General features: G+C 39.7%; 1 protein-coding gene across 3 annotated transcripts; it reads left to right on the forward strand.

The window, feature by feature from the left end:
* The first annotated feature begins 246 nt into the window (after positions 1–246).
* LOC100702026 (alanine--glyoxylate aminotransferase 2, mitochondrial) lies at positions 247–18,554 on the forward strand. 3 transcript variants are annotated; one of them, XR_002062731.2, is made up of 12 exons: positions 249–449; positions 1,896–1,984; positions 4,913–5,097; positions 5,202–5,325; positions 5,403–5,497; positions 5,569–5,662; positions 11,379–11,471; positions 11,748–11,880; positions 12,407–12,495; positions 13,475–14,440; positions 15,275–15,373; positions 18,132–18,554. XR_002062731.2 is itself a non-coding variant. In XM_005456280.4 (12 exons), exons 1-12 carry the CDS (start codon positions 353–355, stop codon positions 18,231–18,233), a joined length of 1,350 nt encoding a protein of 449 aa, XP_005456337.1. In that variant the 5' UTR covers positions 255–352; the 3' UTR covers positions 18,234–18,554. The 3 variants fall into 3 exon arrangements, 2 of the variants coding, with proteins under 2 accessions (XP_019216561.1, XP_005456337.1); XM_005456280.4 differs by having other exon boundaries at positions 255–449; positions 14,291–14,440; XM_019361016.2 differs by lacking the exons at positions 15,275–15,373; positions 18,132–18,554 and having other exon boundaries at positions 247–449; positions 13,475–13,559; positions 14,291–14,434.
* The last annotated feature ends 205 nt before the right edge of the window (positions 18,555–18,759 follow it).

Genomic DNA, 18,759 nt, shown 5'->3' on the forward strand with positions numbered 1-18,759 from the left:
ATAAGAAATTATTAATTAGGAAAATATTAAAGTAGAGGAAAAGTGACCTTGAACAGCAGGATTTTTTTTTAAAACCCCCCAAAACAAACCCTTACAGTCCCAGTTGCCTAAGAGCATCTTCTGTACTCGTAAACAGGCAAGAACCAGTACCAACCTACTATCTCAAATGGTTAACAGTGGTTATCCATTTGAGACGCTGTGTGACGCTACAAAGAAACGATGGTACTTTGGTACCATCACCATTGGCTGCTGCCTGCCCACCCATTCATCGATCTTAGAAAAAGCTCAAAGCTGCAGGTTGGCGTCAAACGGTGAAGGGAGAAGAGCTGCTGTGTGTGTGTGTTTGCTCAACATGCATAAAGTGGTCTCATGCATAAGTGGCCGGTGTGCAGCTTTAACAGGACGGTCCAGCTGTTTAACCAGTTTGGCCAGATTTCACCTGCGAAGTGGTGAGTTACCATGGAGATGAGCCAAGGACAAAAGAAATGTTTGTCATGATGATCCATTAGATAGCCTTTATGTAACCAGGAACCACTTGACTTTTTCCTACTTAAACTTCTCAGCTCGTTGGTTCATGATTTATTAAAAGTACTTTCAGGGCTACGTGATCTGTGTAAAATTGCTGTTAATGCAAGCTGCAGGACAAACACAATATATATGTATTACTGCTAAAACAGATATGAAATCAAGACTACTACCTCAAATTAAATGACAGGTGGGAAAAAGTTCCAAATACATAGCACTGATCATCTGAGGAGTTAGTGTTTTTACCTGTACATAAACTCTGCTGGTCTTTGCTCAAATAAGATTTTTACTGTGAAATCTGCCAAATGTGTGAGGCACATTTCACATTTCATTTCATTTGGATTCAAGAGTGAGCTGATAAGTATTTGGTGGTCAAGGGCAGAGGTCACTGTGATCTCATAAATCATGAGTTCATTAGAATCTCATTAATCTCATTAGAAGCTACTTTCAGCTGCTCCGTCATTCATACTTTGCTCCACATATTTGCTTTGCTCAGATTTTTTTTTAGACTAGAACTACAACTCCCAGAGGTATTTGTGTCTTCAAATCAATTGAACTTGTGATCTTTTGCTTGTTAGTGGAAATCTGTGAAACGCTACACTACGGAGCAGCCACAAAAACAGCTTACAAGATAAGAAGGGATAAACTGATGACATTTTTATATCCAAAATGATTGAATGTAGGAAAAGAATGGGAGGTTGTGACCATATTTTATATTTGCTCTGTTACTGAATTGATGGCACTAATCTTTGGTCCCCATCTTCAAACTGTCCATAGATATTCTGCTAGCATCAGCTTCAATATGTTTAACTGCCTCCAGCCAAATGAGTCTGACTAGTTTGGATGTAAGTAGTAGTAAAAGCAGGAATTCTAGTTAGGTTGTATAACGTGTGCATTTGCCGGTCCAGTCATTAAATGTTCCTGTCTTTGAAAAACAGGAGGGATATGCATCCTCTGTTACACAATGTGAAGTTAATGTGGTTAAAGCACTAACCAGGTTTTAACCTGATTAACTATTAACCAAAACATTCGGAAAATCAGGAAAACAACAAAGGTCACGGAGCACAATTTAAACCTGTATTATTCTGAAGATCTTGAGGGCACTGTTTTCAGATTTCTGAATTGCTTTTTCAGAAATTGCAAGTCAATTCAGTATAAAATGAAGATCTGAAATGATTGCCAGACTGCAATGAAAGGGCCAAGATTACAATTGTTATAAGACACTCAAAACAGCTTTCCTCAAATGTCACAGAAATGCCACGGTAAAAGTTTGATTGGTTCACAGAGTGCTTCAGAAACCCGAAAGCTTATGTTCTTCACTTGTCTTCATGCATTTTGATGTTTCTTTTTTTCTTTTTCTTTTTTAACAGGAGCAGCACATCAGAAATCAGCCATCAAATATTATATGGTAGACATCCCAGAGATGCCCCCGTGCAGTTTCAAACTAGAGGAATACAAGGTAAGCAGTGATGGCACATTCAGTTTCTTCTGCAAGCCCTCTCACAAATAAAAGAAAGTCATCAGATATAAAAAGAAACATACGAATCCCCAAAGACCGGGGCCGGAGCCAATCTCGGGTTTTCCTGTAGTTCAGATACGTTTTTTATGAGGTAAGCTGATCTTTCCCAGATGATCCCTGAGATGGGTCACTGTGGAGCAGCAGATTAGAAATGTATTTTGGGCCTAACAAATATAGTGTTTTGTTAGCCAAACAAAGAAAGTTGGTGTAATAATGTAAGAACTGCACTTATTTGGTCTTTCCTTGTCTCAGTGAAGATTCTACTTATGGCTTTCTCATTCAGCAGCTGTCTAAACAAGTGTTCAGAGAAGTCTGTACATACCGTACTAAATCATGCCAAGGTAAGTCCTAAAATTCCTTATCTGTTCTTAAGGTGAAAGTAGGAGGATTTGTCTTATTGAAGCTATTTAAGGTTTGGCCCGAGTTCATGACCTAGTAAGACCTAAATATATGGTCTTCATCTTTCCCTCCTGCCTGGCAGCTTCATCTTCATGACCAGTATTTCACCTATTCCTTTTCAGCACATGTCCAAACGATCTCAGCCTCGCCTCTCTAACTTTAAACTTTAAACTGCTGAACCTGAGCCGTCCCTCTCATGTACTCATTTCCCATTCTTCCTGGTCGCTCTCAGTAAAAATCTTAGCATCTTCAACTCTGTCACCTCCACCTCTTATTGCTGTGTTTCTGCTGGTGCCACAGACTTTAACCCACACATCAGAACAGGTCTTATTACCATCTGGTGAATCTTACTGATATTAAATTATTATTACTAGAGCACCTAGGAGCTGACGATACAGTCCCTTGAGAAATCAGCACTGCTTCCTGCCTGGTGTCTTGAACAGGAAAAAATATATATTACATCAGTTCAATTTAATTCAATTCAATTCAATTTTATTTATACAGCGCCAAATCACAACAACAGTCACCTCAAGGTGCTTTATATTGTAAGGTAGACCCTACAATAATACATACAGAGAATAACCCAACAATTATATGACCCCCTATGGGCAAGCACTTTGGCGACAGTGGGAAGGAAAAACTCCCTTTTAACAGGAAGAAACCTCTGGCAGAACCAGGCTCAGGGAGGGGCGGGGCCATCTGCTGCAACCGGTTGGGGTGAGAGAAGAAAGACAGGATAGAAGACATGCTGTGGAAGAGAGACAGAGATTAATAACAAGTATGATTCAATGCAGAGAAGTCTCTTAACACATAGTGAGTGAGAAAGGTGACTGAAGAAGAAACACTCAATGCATCATGTCAATCCCCCAGTAGCATACACCTTTTGCAACGTAAAAAAGAGAGGATTCAGGGTCACCTGATCCAGCCCTAACTATATGCTTTAGCAAAAAGGAAGGTTTTAAGCCTAATCTTAAAAGTAGAGATAGTGTCTGTCTCCCGAATCCAAACTGGAAGCTGGTTCCACAGAAGAGGGGCCTGAAAACTGAAGGCTCTCCCTCCCATTCTACTTTTAAATACTCTAGGAACCACAAGGAAGCCTACAATGTGAGAGCGAAGTGCTCTAATAGGGTGATATGGTACTATAAGGTCATTAAGATAAGATGGGGCCTGATTATTTAAGACCTTGAATGTGAGGAGCAGGATTTTGAATTTCATTCTGGATTTTACAGGCAGCCAATGAAGGGAAGAGTTACATTAAGTCACTCTGCATTTTATATGTATAGTATTCTTGTGATACAAGACAGAGAGGATGCTTTTCTATTTGGTTCAACTGAATCTCACTGCTGACAGTGTCTGACTGGCCTTGTTCTTTTATATGTATCTGAAATAAGTTTGAAGTGATTTTATTGTAAATACCAAAGCTATTTAGATAAGCAAGAGATCTGTACTTCTGACTGTATCAACTCTTTTGATTAGCTGTGAGATTTACCTGAGAAACACATCAACACAACGGCAAATGTCTTTAGTAGTGAAGTAGCTATCTGGGCTCCTCTGGGGCTGGTGGTGTTGAATCCATACCACAAAGAATAAAGACTTTTCTGAAGACAAAAGATAATTTTATGCCAGCAACTATACTTTAAAAAAGTTGCATTGCTTCTGTTTTCAACAAATCTGTGAACATTTTGGAATCGATGACACTAATTGTGATTTTCTAATTCTTGCCTGATATAGGGTTTTGGATCCTCAGAGTTCAGCAATAATGGTTCCTTCACAAATGTGCAAGTCGCCAGTGGCACTCACTTCCAATCACTGATACTGGTTCTTGTATGGTGTGATGAATGATGGTCCGACACTGTTTTGGACTTTGTGTCCTTGAGTTGCAAAGAGAATTAAAAATTCCAGCCACAGCATAGTTTTCCACTTTGTCTGACTCTATCTATAATGTACCTTTCTGGATGTTATAGAGGATTTTGTCAGTAACCCAAAACTAATTGTAATGTTACATGCAGGTAAACCCAGCTGATTATTAGTGCACCAAAGCCAATGTTTAAATCTTTGAATGATTCTTTGGCTTCACTTGTTTTGGGATCAAGTTCACCCCCAAGGTGCTGCCATTGTCTAGAATATTACATGTTACATACAAGGAGAGTAAAGTGTCAAGGCACCCTGAACCTTATTGCACCTTTACTCAGAATCATAAGGCAGACCACACCCATCTTTGATTTTTCCATTTTTACTACACACATGTAAAGTTTTGCGACTGTTATCTCACATGGTCGTGACGCTTTTGCGTTAATAAACTCTGTCCAATGTCTTCCAATAACAACCGCCAAAGTATGTAAAACCAGCTTTATAGGCAAAGAAATCAGGAAGTCCTTCTTTTATCCTTTAAACATACTACTGTGCTAACACTAGTAAAAAAAAGTTACGATCTTCCCACTCTGTAACATCTCTTCTGCGTAATTTTAGGGTATGTCCAAAGAGCAGATGATGGAGATCCGCAAGCAGAACTGCATGACCATGAAGATAACTTACTATAAGAAGCCCGTGTTCATCCACCAGGGGTACATGCAGTGGCTGTGGGATGTGGATGGGAAGCGATATTTGGATTTATTTGCTGGTGTGGCTACCGTCAGTGTGGGCCACTGCCATCCGTAAGGCCGTTCTTATTCACCGTGTATGGTTTTTGTTCTGATTTCAGGTGTTCATACAAAAATGGGTCATTCAGTACTTTCCACTTTGACCTTTGTTTGCACAGAAAAGTCACAGCAGCGACACAGAGGCAGCTGAAGAAACTGTGGCATACTACTAACATCTACATCCATCCCGAACTGCATGAGTATTGTGACAAACTCGCCTCCTACTTACCAGATCCTCTTAAGGTGCTCTGCTATAGTCCATGAATCTACTTAGTATGAGGGCTGTTTTTAAAATGTGTCCTCTCTGTTTTCTCATCCAGGTGATTTATCTGACCAACAGCGGCTCGGAAGCCAATGAGCTTGCAATGCTGATGGCTCGCCTCCACACTGGCAACTTTGATATAATCACCTTCAGGTAAACGTCTTATTGTAACACAGCTTAATTTGTGTATAATCATGATGGATCTTTTGTTTCTTACCTTCCAGGGGATCATATCATGGTGGAAGCCAACAGACCATGGGTCTTACTGCAAAATCATCTTGCAAGTTCCCCATTGCCACAAGTTCAGGATGTATACATGTAAGTACAATGACGTAATGCAGGTGTCTTGCTAAAGAAAAAGCCCTGCGACAGCCTAAAGCACATATTGTATAATATAGGATAATATATTAGATTATTGTAAATGGATTATTATAGATTTTAAAAAATATATATATATTTAATGTGTCTGACTTTCAAGTTAGAGCGTGCTCTAGCGCCACCAAGAATAAAATCTGTGCCGCCTTTCTAGTTTTCCATTTAGCTGCAGAGCATAAACATACTAGAGGCTGTGCCATTAGCCATTCATCCATATCCTCCTGAGAACCAGCCTATTCATTTATGTCAGCTGTAATGGTCTATATCTTTTAACTTTTTGAGCTACCCTACCCCTAAGTCCATGTCTGGGTGGCCTCTTTTAGCTCCAGAGAGAAAGGAAATCACAAAAAAAAAGTTCAATGGGAAGATTCTTTTTTTCCTTGGTTCTCAGGAGGATATAAGCAGAAGAAGCACTATTATGCTAATGTTTAATGTTGAGTGGATGGGCCTCAGTTGGTGAACACTGGTTGACTGTTGGAATTTGCATTATATTATGTTCATGAGACAAGACAATACTCTTCTTTGTCGTTCATCACGGTGTTGGCTTTGCTTTTTATCACGGTACCCTTTTTCAAGGTTGGCATTGATATACTCTAATATGAAGCTACACAAAGATGTAGATCTGCATTCAAATTCATTCCCTTTGCCACAGGAAATATAACTGAATAATTTCCATTATGTTCATTCATTAAGTCGCCTTTTAATTTTATTTTAATACATTACTGGACAAAATGTAGGCTTCTGGACCTGTTGCACCATGATACCTCTGCAAAATTCACATTTTTAATCTTGTCGTGATTTTATTAGAAAAGCAGATTATTCAAGTTTGGCTTTTTAAATTTAATAAACTGTGGAACTGTGGATAGTATTATACTGCTGGCAGCCCCCTGTGTAACTGGAGGAGAAAAATAGTTAGTAAGAAGCAGCATTAAAGGAAAGGGTGCAAAAGGGCAGCATTAACCACAGTCTTGGTAATTATAGACAAAAAGTAGAACTAGGTGATGAACTTGTTGTACGTCAAGACTCAGTATATAACCACTCACACCTTATAGGGACGAAGACAAGTGTAGTGAAAGACACAGAATCAAAGTGTAGCACTGTAAAAGGAGAGATAAGAGTTAAAGGTGTTCCTTGTTAAAGGAAGGAAGAGATGTTTTGATCAAAACTGTGTATGAACGGTACCGGAACACAGAGTGCTATATAACAGGAAAAGTAGGTGCTGAATGAGGAACATTGAAAAAGTATAAATGTAACAGATCGAGGGACTGCCCTTCGAATCTGCACGAGGCTTTTGCGCTGTGCTTATTCCCCCTCGTACATGGGATAATAAAGAAGCTGTTGAAATGAAGAAGTCTGTCTCAAGTTGCGTATTTTCGCCAGGTCAGAATCAAAGGATCAGGAGCGGCAACTGATCGCCGACAAACCCATTTACAGTCTTGCCCAGAAGGACGAAAAGAAAGGAGGATGGAAGGAAGGATGGATCGATGGATCCAGTTTAAATGGGAGGGGGTGGGGGGCTGCTCGCTACTCATAGACATCTCAAACGCAGCTCCCAAAGCCCCACCCAACACTGAGCTAGCTTTTTTTTAACCCTCTTATACAGCTTCTTACAGTTTTTATAAGTGATGTTGTTACCCTAACAAAAACCGGCAAAGCTGACAACACTGCCAACAACTGCATGATAAAACGAGTGCAGCATTTTATTACACTCAATAAAGAATTAGCGTTTGCAGAGAAAGAGTCCGTGCTGGCCTTTTTTATTGAGGGCATCAGAGTTGATAGATCAATCCAGTTTGTCATCAAGTTGCACACCAAGATATCTGTATGACCGCGCCACTTTGATGTCCGTCCATCCATGTCCTACCGCTTATTCGATTTTGTGTGGCAAAGGCAGCAGTCTAAGCATAAACACCCAGACTTCTCTAACAGCTCATCCAAGAGATGTAATCTCTCCAGCGAGTCCTAGGTCTCCCCCCAGGGCCTTGTCCCGGTAGGACATATCCAAAACACCTCAACTGGCTTCTTATGATGTGGAGCACTACTCCAATGACCGAACAATGACCAAGAGGGCAGGGAAGCCAGTTCCGCCCGTTTAAGGAAATTAATTTCCATGGCCATTGTGTACCTATGACCTCATTGCTTCACTACCCAGAGCTTGTGACCATAGGTGACGGTAGGAATATAAACTGACCAGTAAATTGACAGCTCCGCTTTTACGCTCAATTCTCTCGTCAAGTTATGATTGTACTCACGATGCAGCAGTTCTCCTTAATCCCGTTACAGAAGGCACCGACCAGGTTCCTGTATTCTTCCACCTGTACATTCCTAATACATCCCACAATTGCTGTGTCCTCGGAATATTTTTGCATGTGGCACATGTTAGACTTATTATTCATGTCCACAGTGTGAAGAAGAACAAATAAATAAATGCTGGTGCGTGGCACGCTCTGTTCAGAAAAGTTGTGTTTACATGTATGCTACCTTAGTGGTTCATTAGAACCTTTCTCAGTATGTTTCCTGAATTCTCAAAAACCGATGCGGATGTGCCGTCTAGCGGTAAGGGTTTGTTGTTGGTGCGGGCACTACTTGAGCAGGTATTGCAAATAATCTTATGGGCAGCATTCCAGGTTTTATGATGTTGTCTTTGTTCTGTGTTAACCATTAACTGTCAGTCTGAGCCAGCTGACTTGGTTTCTGCCCAATAAACAGACCATGTGCCCTGATGTGTTTAGAGGTCCTTGGGGAGGAAGCTACTGCAGGGACTCCCCTGTGCAGACCATCAGAGAGTGTAGCTGTGCTCAAGGCACACACACACATGCACCCCTGGCTTATCACACATCAATTATCTTTATTGTCGCTCTCATAAACAGGAACATTCATCTCCATGGTCTGGGAGATTAAGCATTGCTATATCACCTGCACTAATAATAGCTTGCATGTGTGTGAATTGTGTGCTTACAAGGAATCGTGATGTTTATAACACTAAAAGGATGTAAAGGATGTATGGTTGTGGTCAAAAGTTAACATCTGCTCTTCCTGTGTATGAATGTTATGGTAATTTGACCCTTTTAGTGATTTCTTTGAACAGTTCTTTTCCAGGTTGACATTATTCTACATAATGACTTAAAAAAACACAAGAATTGGGTGCACAAGTCTAAATGTATTTACTTATTTAAATTCTGATGCAAACCCAGTTATTTTGTTCTATAAGCAGGCCTGAAATATGACAGAAACCACTCAGTTGAGAAAAGAGCTTCAAGCATTACTCCTAGTAGAATTTCAAATGGGGAAGAAAAAATCGGAGCAGTTGAGACGCATTTTTTCTAAACACCGCGTCTCTGTGGCTTGTAAACCCCAAAATACGTTGCGCCAAAAACTGGTCCACCCCAAGGATCGGGTCCCCCGACACAAACAGAGTAACATAGTGTACGCTGTTAAGTGCCAGGAGGATTGCCAGGATTTATACATCGGGGAAACCAAACAACCTCTAGCGAAGCGGATGGCACAACACAGAAGAGCTACCTCGTCAGGCCAGGACTCTGCAGTTTATTTACACCTACAGGCCAGTGGACACTCTTTCAATGATGAGGATGTACACATCCTGGACAGGGAAGAACGCTGGTTTGAGCGCGGAGTAGAGGAGGCCATTTACGTGAAAAGGGAAAGACCATCTCTGAATCGAGGAGGGGGCCTAAGGGTACATCTTTCGCCATCTTACAATGCTGTGATTGCAGCCATTCCCCAACTCTCTGTGAATGGTACTCATGGCCATTGATCAGTGTTCTTTGATCAGTGGGTTTTGGTCAGTGATTGTTGATCAATGGTCATGGGAATTTGCATAATTATGATTAAGGAACTGACCTCACAGCCCATTGTTCCTTCAGTGGGCTGGTTTCAGTCATTATGCAAATGTACTGTTTATAAGGTTTGGGGAAACCTGCAGTCAGCTGAGACTGAAGAAGTCACTTGGATGAGTGACGAAACGTTTCTCCCTCAAAACGCTACGTCCAGATGAACAGATTCAATTTTTGGAGACAAATGGGGAAGAGTTTAAGATCCCTTGAAGTTGCACCTCAGTTAGACAGTTTTGGAAGCCATCACCGAGCATTTAATCTAAATTTGTTGGCATTGTTGATGTTTAGGCTTTGGAAAGGCCATTCCAGAAAACTGTGCTGAAGCTTCGACATGAAGTTGAAGAATTTGGGGGCAGTCCTCCTTCATCAATATTCCAACCACTTTATGTAATTTACCTGTACCCCTGAGAGCAAAACAACCCCGGAGCATGATGCTACCACCACCATGCTTGTCAGTTGGTATACAGTTCTTAGGTTTGAAAGCCTCCCCTTTACTCTTCAAATATTACCTTTTTGTTGCCAAATAGTTCAAACTTTGTATCATCTGATCATTAAAAAAAATTTCTAGGAGCCGTTTGGCTTATCCAAGTTCAATTGCAAATTTCAGTCGAACGTGAAGGCGTTGATTTTGGAGCAGGGGATTCTTTTCTCCTCACAACTCACATCACTGTGGACAGTGATGCTGGTGTTCCAGCTGTTTCCAGTTCATGGCAGGCTTTCTGGTTCCTGTGTTGTTCTTGAACATCCTAAAGAATGTCTTCAAATCATGGGATGACTGTTTGGGTCTTTTTCCAGACCTCGTTAAAGGGGACACACTTTCAAATTGCATCTATTTGCTTAAAATCTGCAGCTGTTTAGAAATAGCTCCACAAGACCTCCCCAACTTGTGTAAAGCTACGATTTTCTTTCTTAGATCTTGACTGAGTTCCTTGGACTTTCCCATTGTTCTGAGTACTGGTCAATCCAGTAAGTGCTGTCAAACAAATCCTTTTTACCACCAGCTGTAGTCAATCATGATCCCTAACGGGACCTTAACAGACCTTGGCTTTGTCAAGTTGAAAGACGTTGTTTTTTAAGCCCATTATTTGTTATGTATTCTGTGCAATCATTTCACCCTGGAAAAGAAAAATTACCCAAAATCACCATGTCATTTATGGCCTTGATAAGTGTGAATTTTGGTTAAATTGTTTGTTTTGCCAGGTAAATTTAGACCTTTAATAAGTGTGGTCAGAGAAAAGAAGGTCAGCGAAAGAAGTGTTTATACTCCTGCAGTTCAAACTGCTAATCATTCACTTGTTGTAATAGTTAATCATTCTGAGGAAATTTGTAAGCCTGAGTTTCACCTAGAGTGTACCTGGAAATTCAGCATGCTAACACACCTGCACGAGAAATTATTCTGTCTGAAACATGAAGAAAAGGCAAGTTCTCGTGGTGCAATAAACACTTTTTGAAAACATATAGACATTTCTATACTGTTACTTTTAGAAAACTGTTGTCTCTGATCCCCCAGGTGTTTGCATAGCAAATAAACATTACATTGAACAGTTAGAAGAGACATTTGCTACCAGCGCTCCAAGTCAAATTGCAGCTTTCTTTGGAGAGCCTATTCAGGTACTATATTCTTTTTATCCGACTATCTGGATTTATTTTTGACTCAATGTGATAGTAGCAGACAAACAACATTCATTTTACTAAATATATTTGTTATGCTACCACTCAGGGTTTTTTCTGCATGACTGCTTCTGTTTTTGTTATGTTTTTTGAATATGTTAGCAAAGGAATATAAGCGTGTTTGGTTTGTACAGGGCATGGGAGGAGCTGTACAGTACCCGAAAAACTATCTCAAGGAAGCTTACAAACTTGTAAGACAGACAGGAGGAATCTGCATTGCTGATGAGGTCAGACACCACGAAGGTGTTATGTTTTTCTCAAACAAGAAATAAAGCAAAAACCAAACAGTTTTGCAAGGCTAAGCCAATGCAGTAATGACTCTGCTTATAAAAGCTAGCTAAACTCAATTCAGTGGAATTTCTTTTAGAAACTCTTGGTTTCTTTGAGTGAACTGTGGATAACTAATGTATTATGTAATTATATATCCAGTTGTGTATTATAATAATCTAATTATTAGTGAGCTATATATGAATTTTAATATAAAAGGCATTTGCATTTGACAGGTCCAGACTGGATTTGGCCGAACAGGAAGCCACTTTTGGGGTTTCCAAGGTCATGATGTCATTCCTGACATGGTTACAATGGCAAAGGGTATTGGCAATGGATTCCCAGTGGGAGCTGTTGTTACCACACCAGGTGAGATTACATAAAGATGTGCAAATCCTAAATTCAATTAGCATGTATACTGGCTCTTAACCTCTTTTTTATGTATTTTTTTTGCTGCCCTAATTAAATTTATGTGATCCCAGCAATTTTCAATTTCAAATGCAAACACAGGCTTTTTTTTCCTCAGAACGTCATGCAAAATCCATTGACATGAAGCATAAAAGATATAAGGGCAAACACTGACTCACATGGTAATTACAATAATACAATGCTAGCCTTGAAAATGTATGTTTATTTCTGTGAGTGGGTGTGTAATAATAGGCTGCTGTGCGTTCATGGTAGAAACAGCTTTCACATACTGGTCAACTTTTAGATGCACATTTTATGCTCTTAAGGACCCCACTGTCCAAAAATTAACATGAAACCCCTTGATACTTACACAAATCATTTGCAATGCATGTATTCTGAGGCATTTGTATTCGTGGCAGAAGTTTTAATTACAAGCAGTGAGCGGAGGTGTGAGCTTGTCTATTCATGTGTGTGTGTGTTTTTCCAGAAATCGCTGTTTCCTTTGTGAAAGCCTCCCACTTCAACACATTCGGAGGAAATCCCTTGGCGTGTGCCGTTGCTTCATCGGTTCTCGATGTAAGACCCGATCTTCTTATTTCCATAGACGAGTTTGAGAAGTTCATAATTACACAGTCAGGCAAGTTTATAACTTGTCTTTTCGCCCAGTGAATGAAGATAGATTACATGTTTAGTTTTTTTTCCCTGCCACTGCGCACACCTCTGTAAATCACACATGAGTGGGGAAGTATAGTGATTTATACATCTTTGTTTTATTTGTCTCTACCTTTGCTAACAAAGCAGATAAAGCTTATCACACAACGCAGTGAAGCATAAAAAGCTGCAGCACATTATACATCATAAAATATACTGCTGAGTACCATTTTATATGCGCTGCCATTTTTACTTTTCAAAAACACAATGTTTGCTTCGGCAGTGGAGAGTTGACGAGGCGACTAACAACTAAAGAAATGATTAAACTGGTAGTATAAATATATTTTTGAGCAACTTGGAAGTAGCTAAAAAACATGTTTGCACACTGATTTGAGTGGTTAACATTATTCTCTGTACAAATCTAACAAGCTTGAAAGTCAGTATTTGGCTTGACCACCTTTATTCTTCATCACAGCAAACTTTCTTGTAATTTCTTTAAGCAGTCTTCAGGAATAGTTCTTAAAGGACATTCAAAGCTCTTCTTTGGACGTTGGCTGCTTTTTATCCTGTTCTCTGTCAATATGATCCTACACTGGTTCAATAATGAGGTCCCGGCTGCGGGGAGGCCAATCCATGACTGACAGTGTTCCATAATGTGTTTTACTACCCAGGTATGCTTTTACTGCAGTTGCTAATCATACATTTTCCAGATGGTACTGCATAGTTTTCCATCAGTTTTGATAAGATCCCCAACACCACTGATTCAAATGCAGCCCCAAACCATTACGGAGCCTCCACTGTGTTTTACAGATGACTGAAGGCTCTCTGTTACACACTGTTGTATCTCCTCCATACATAGTGACAATATTTAGAACGGAAAATTTCCCATTTGGATTCATCACAGACAGCTGCCCTTCCACCGAGACCATTTCTGATGACGCTGAGGCGAACAGCAGATGATAAACTGAAGGGCCACATCCATCTCTCAGGTTTTGTCAGATACCGTTCATCGTATTTTTTAATCCTGCCACTTTTCTTTTGTCCTTCACTTCTCCAGGTTCCTAATTTTTTGGTGAATACACTGCACACCTTTCTGAGATATGCCAAGGTTTAACCTATTAGCTCTTTGGAACTGACAGATTTGTCAGCTACACATTCATGATGCGAATCTTCTACTTCAGCACATCCCAAAGGTGCTTGAGTGAACTGAGGACTGTGGAGGCCATTTGAGTACAGTGAACTCATAGCTTTAGAGGATCTGAGCTTTGCGACACAGTGTGTTGTCCTATCCAGCTGAAGATGGGCATGCTGTGGTCCAATTGTCGATAAAAATTGTGGGGTTGATTCTTTTTTTTTCTGAAGTGGTTAATAGCTGGTCATTTCCCCTCCTTATTAAGTATTTGAATATATGCTTAAAGATGCCAAAGACACCAGATCACATTTCTCCAGATGTAAGCTGATTAAAAAGCAAAAGAAAAGGGCAGTTTTTCCAAATCTTAACCGATTAGTTTTTTTTCCAGCGTAGTTGTTTTTTTAAAATAAACCACAAGCACTGACTGAAAAAATGTTTTTTCCCAACATACAAAATTGAACTGAATGTTGTTATCTTGTTAAGTTCAAATGATTGTACTGCATCATTTTCCTTTTTAGCAATGGGAATGGGGAAAAAATGAAGTGAAACAAAATGCTGCACATTTTATGTTGAACTAATTTTTGTCAGACTATCAGAGAGGATAGCACGCAGCAGAACAGTCTTCATGTGGGCACCTATCTGATGACGCAAATGGCAAAACTCAGAGACAAATATGAGGTTATCGGTGATGTCCGTGGAAAAGGCCTCCAGATCGGCATGGAAATGGTTAAAGACAAGGTAGCGCATTCTAAACAAGTGACTCATCTCTGGTACACCATTAGGAGTAGCAGCAGTCGCCATCTGTGCTTAAATTGTGAGCAGAGCAAATTCAGTTTGTTTTCAAAAATACCACAGTGGACCAGCAGCAGCCGTTAGCAGAGAAGATTAGTCAAATTATTCCTTCCCAAAACCCTGAATAAAAAATCAGTCCAATTCTTCAGTTTACATATTCGGTTATGTCCAGGGGCTGATTTAACACTTCTGCCATGTTGCTTGTAAGTAAAACCTCCAAAGTCCAAAAACGTTGGATTACTGTGTAAAACATTTAAATAAAAACAGAAAGGCTGTGATATGCAAATCTCATAAACCCACATTTTATTTAAAACGAAACATCAAATGCTTAAACATTTTACTACTATCTCAAATAAAAATTACCTTATTTTGACTTTGATGGCAGCAGCGCTTCTCAGACATTTGGGATGTGGTGGTGGTGGGAACCAAAGGCTGGAAAAGTAACCGTTTGTATACTACTGGGAATAAAATATGGATCTACTAATAATTATTCTGTTTTTAATTTACATCTTAAATTTTCCCAATGAGGTTTGTGTATGTTGATCCAATTCTTATTCACCACCTTTCATGATGTATTGTTAAACAGGAGGAAATGTGCAAGTCAAAAATCCCATTTAGTACTTTAACTTAGCTTTCTGACTGAGGAAACATTAAAATATTAGACCATAGCAGACATGACGCTTGCTTTAAGCTTCTATAGAAGTAGCTGACTACTATTAGTAATACTGGATAACACATCAAACACCGTGTGTCCTTTCATCTCTTCTTTTTGAACCACAGGGCAGCAGAGAGCCGCTGCCTCCTGAAGCAATGAGTGAGATCCTTGAGGACGTCAAGGACACGGGAGTCCTGATAGGCAAAGGAGGAGTGCACGGACAGGTAACCGGAGTCACCGTGAACTGACCTACCCTTGTGTCAGTTTACAGTCATGTGCTGGAAAAACAAAAAGTTTACATGACTCCATGCAAAAAACAAAATCTCCCTACTGCTACTAATCAGATTCACTTTATTAACTGATCAGTGCTAAGTGTAAACTTGTCTATAAAAGCAGTGGATTTTTGAGATAGCTGGAGTGGAGCATTCAGCTGTGTGGTAACACAATTCCATAATCTTCCCAAGAGTGGATATCCCAGCAAATTCACCCCAAAGTCAAAGCTCAAAGATGCTACAAAGAAACCAAAAGTTACAGACGGTGCAGGCTTCAGTCAGCATGTTAAAGTTCACATTACAAAAAGACCGTAGGGCTGCCAGCAGAAACAACATGGCAGCACGGATTAGGTTTGCAGCGATGCATCTAAAAATCACAAGGCATCTCCTTGGGAGATTTCGCCAAAGTGGAGATGTTTGGCCACAAAACACAGCATACAAGTACAAACCAATCAAACCAACTGTCCAGCACGGTGGTGGAGGGGTGATGATTTGAGCTCGTTTTCCAGCCACAGGACCTGGACCCCTTACAAGTCGCCCTTGAACTTACCTGTATACCAGAGCATTTCATAGTCAAATGTGAGGCCGTCTATCTGAAAGCTTAAACCTGGCCCAAGTCGGGTTATGATACTCAAGGTGCTGAAAACACACAGTCAGAGTCCAGGTCACAACTTCACTAAAACACTGATGAGAACTTGAGCTGTACAAACCACAATGAACTGAAAAAGGTAAAGACAAGTGGGTCAAAATCCCTCCACAACTATGTGAGAGTCATACATAAAATAAGTTACTTCTGAAAAGGTTGTTCTACAAGCAACAGAATCATGGGGTGTTCTTAGTTTAAGAACCCAATACAGAGTTAGGAAATATGAGTTTAAAAATCAGCTATAAAACTATAAATATGGGACAAAAAATAAATAAATCGTGAAAGAGAATCTCTGTTTTGCCCTTGAGGAAATTCACTCATCTAAACTCGTCAAACCAGGACTAGTCTTTGTTCTTCAAGAAGTGACTTAACTTACTAGACTTCACAAAAGAATGTTGGTGCACCAGCTTCTGCTTTTTTGTGCCCCGCCTTTCAGAATGTGCTGTAAAGCAGTTATTAGCAAGGATTTTTTGGTCAAACTTAGGTTTTTCTTTAAAAAATTCAATAAGTGAAAGATTCAAGGCTAAAACTCGGAACAGTCTATGCGACGGTGCACTCATTCTTGAACAGGACTATCGAAAAAACACGGTGTTACAATCTCCTTGCCTGCAAAGTCTGAGACATACATTACAACACAAAGTCTCTGCAGTGCAAATCACAGACTGAGCTTCCAAAAACTTTGCTGTGCATCAAGGGAAATTATGTAACGTTTTGTAATTTACCATTTACAATGACCCTGCACCTTTTAAAATAAATAGGAGGGAAAAGATAGCATCAGGGTGTCCAAGGCTAAAAAACAAACCAAAACCTCCAATTGTACTACACTAATCTCCAGGTTCAAGCCAAAAATATAACGTCTAAGCTAACGGCTGGCCTCAAAACAGCAATAGCAGAGAACCCCAATAAGCTTCCACTAATGAACAAACCACTTTACAAAACAAGTCCCACAAGTTTGCCACTTTTAACCTCCAAGAGCACTTTAAAAAACAAAACAACAACCCAGCACTAACCTAGCATCCACACCCTTCTCAGAATCCAGTGGCTGAACAGCATTTAGCTCTTGCTGCTGGAGCTAAATCTGAAGTTCCACAAATGATCTGAATGCCTTCATCTGCGGCAATCAGGTGTGAGAAACCTGAGAGAGAAGGGGGGGGGGCACAGCTGTCTTCCAGAAAGAGGCCAAAAGATCAGTGAATGTAGATTGTAAGTCATTGTATTCTGTTATTTATTTATTCATTTATTTTACAGCATCCCAACCTTTTTAGAAGTTTTTTGGTGGTCTAACCTAATTACTGCGCTTGACAGCAAGTCTCTTATTCACTTTCTTATCAATTAAAGCTTTTAAAAAAAATAATAAAAATGATAATAGTAATAATAATAGCAGAGGAAGAGTACCCAGTTCATCAAAAACTTTATTTCACCTCCATCTCTGATCAAATGTCATTGTTGAAGAGAAAGTTTTATTTCACACAGCGCGTCCCCGGCACAGTGCTTTGACTGGCTGCGGAAAATACTGTAGGTGTTTTATGTTACTTATTATTACATATTACACTGGATGAAAAACATTATATGGTGCACATTTTTGAAAACTCCATTCAGTCGGGAATCAAAATGTCACTGCCACAATTACTAACCTTGTATTGTTCTAGGGGAAAAAGCGAGAGCGTAACTTTTTAGATTTATTCGCAGATAAACAATGAATCAATGTGAAAGCCTCTTTACAATTTGTTTCGATGCTTAAAGCTTTTCAACTGCCTTGTCCTTGAATCTAAAAGGCATCCTTTTCTGTAAAAGTAATTTTTTCTTTTCAATTAATGCACAGCTATTCATGCGTGATACAGTGAAGATAACAGGGACCTCATTTTAAACTTTTTCACCTATTACAAGTGATTGTTCACCAGAAAGGGGGGGGGGGGGGTCTCGATTTAAAAGCGAATGCCTTTCCCGGATTAGATATTAATTTATGCGCCTGCTCTGCCTTCAGGATAAGAAAAGAAAAATAGATTATTTTGCTCCATGAGCTCCACTCTCACCTTCTTTTTTTTCTTTCTCTCACCACTTCAGACCTTCCGCATACAACCCCCCATGTGCATCACGAGGGAGGATGTAGATTTCTTCCTGGCAGTGTTTAATAAAGCAATCTCGGGCTACACGGACAGAAAATGAGCAGGTCAATGCCGAGGGGTGAACTGGAATGGAAAACCATTCAGCAAGGGACTTCTCCTTTAAGAAAAAAAAACAATTAAAAAAATGTATTGTCTGAATGTTTCAAATTTTAATAAAAATGGCTCCACTGAAATCAGTCTTTTATAGTCACTGATTTTTACTGTTTCTCTAACTTCGATGTCATTTTACTCACTTCAGATCGAATGAATAAACATTTTGGTGATCAGCCTGTACAAATATTTGAGATGAACCTACCACAGCATTACAGTTTCATTTTGTTTTTGTCTTCCCAATAAAACTGCAAACATACGATGAAATGAATGCATGATTTTTATTTTTTTAGACACATCCAACAAGCTGTTCGCTTTTACACACGATTCCCAGAGGCATTAATGGAAGCGAGAAGCACTCCGACAGTGCAAACCTCCACCATGAGCAGTATTTACTTATAAGAGAAGAGTGTTGTATTTCATGTATATACTCATTTCATTATCTAAAACATACTGTAAGAAGTTTATATTGCAGT

The sequence above is a fragment of the Oreochromis niloticus genome, linkage group LG7 (genome assembly GCF_001858045.2).
Source record: "Oreochromis niloticus isolate F11D_XX linkage group LG7, O_niloticus_UMD_NMBU, whole genome shotgun sequence".
NCBI classification, from domain to species: Eukaryota; Metazoa; Chordata; class Actinopteri; order Cichliformes; family Cichlidae; genus Oreochromis; species Oreochromis niloticus.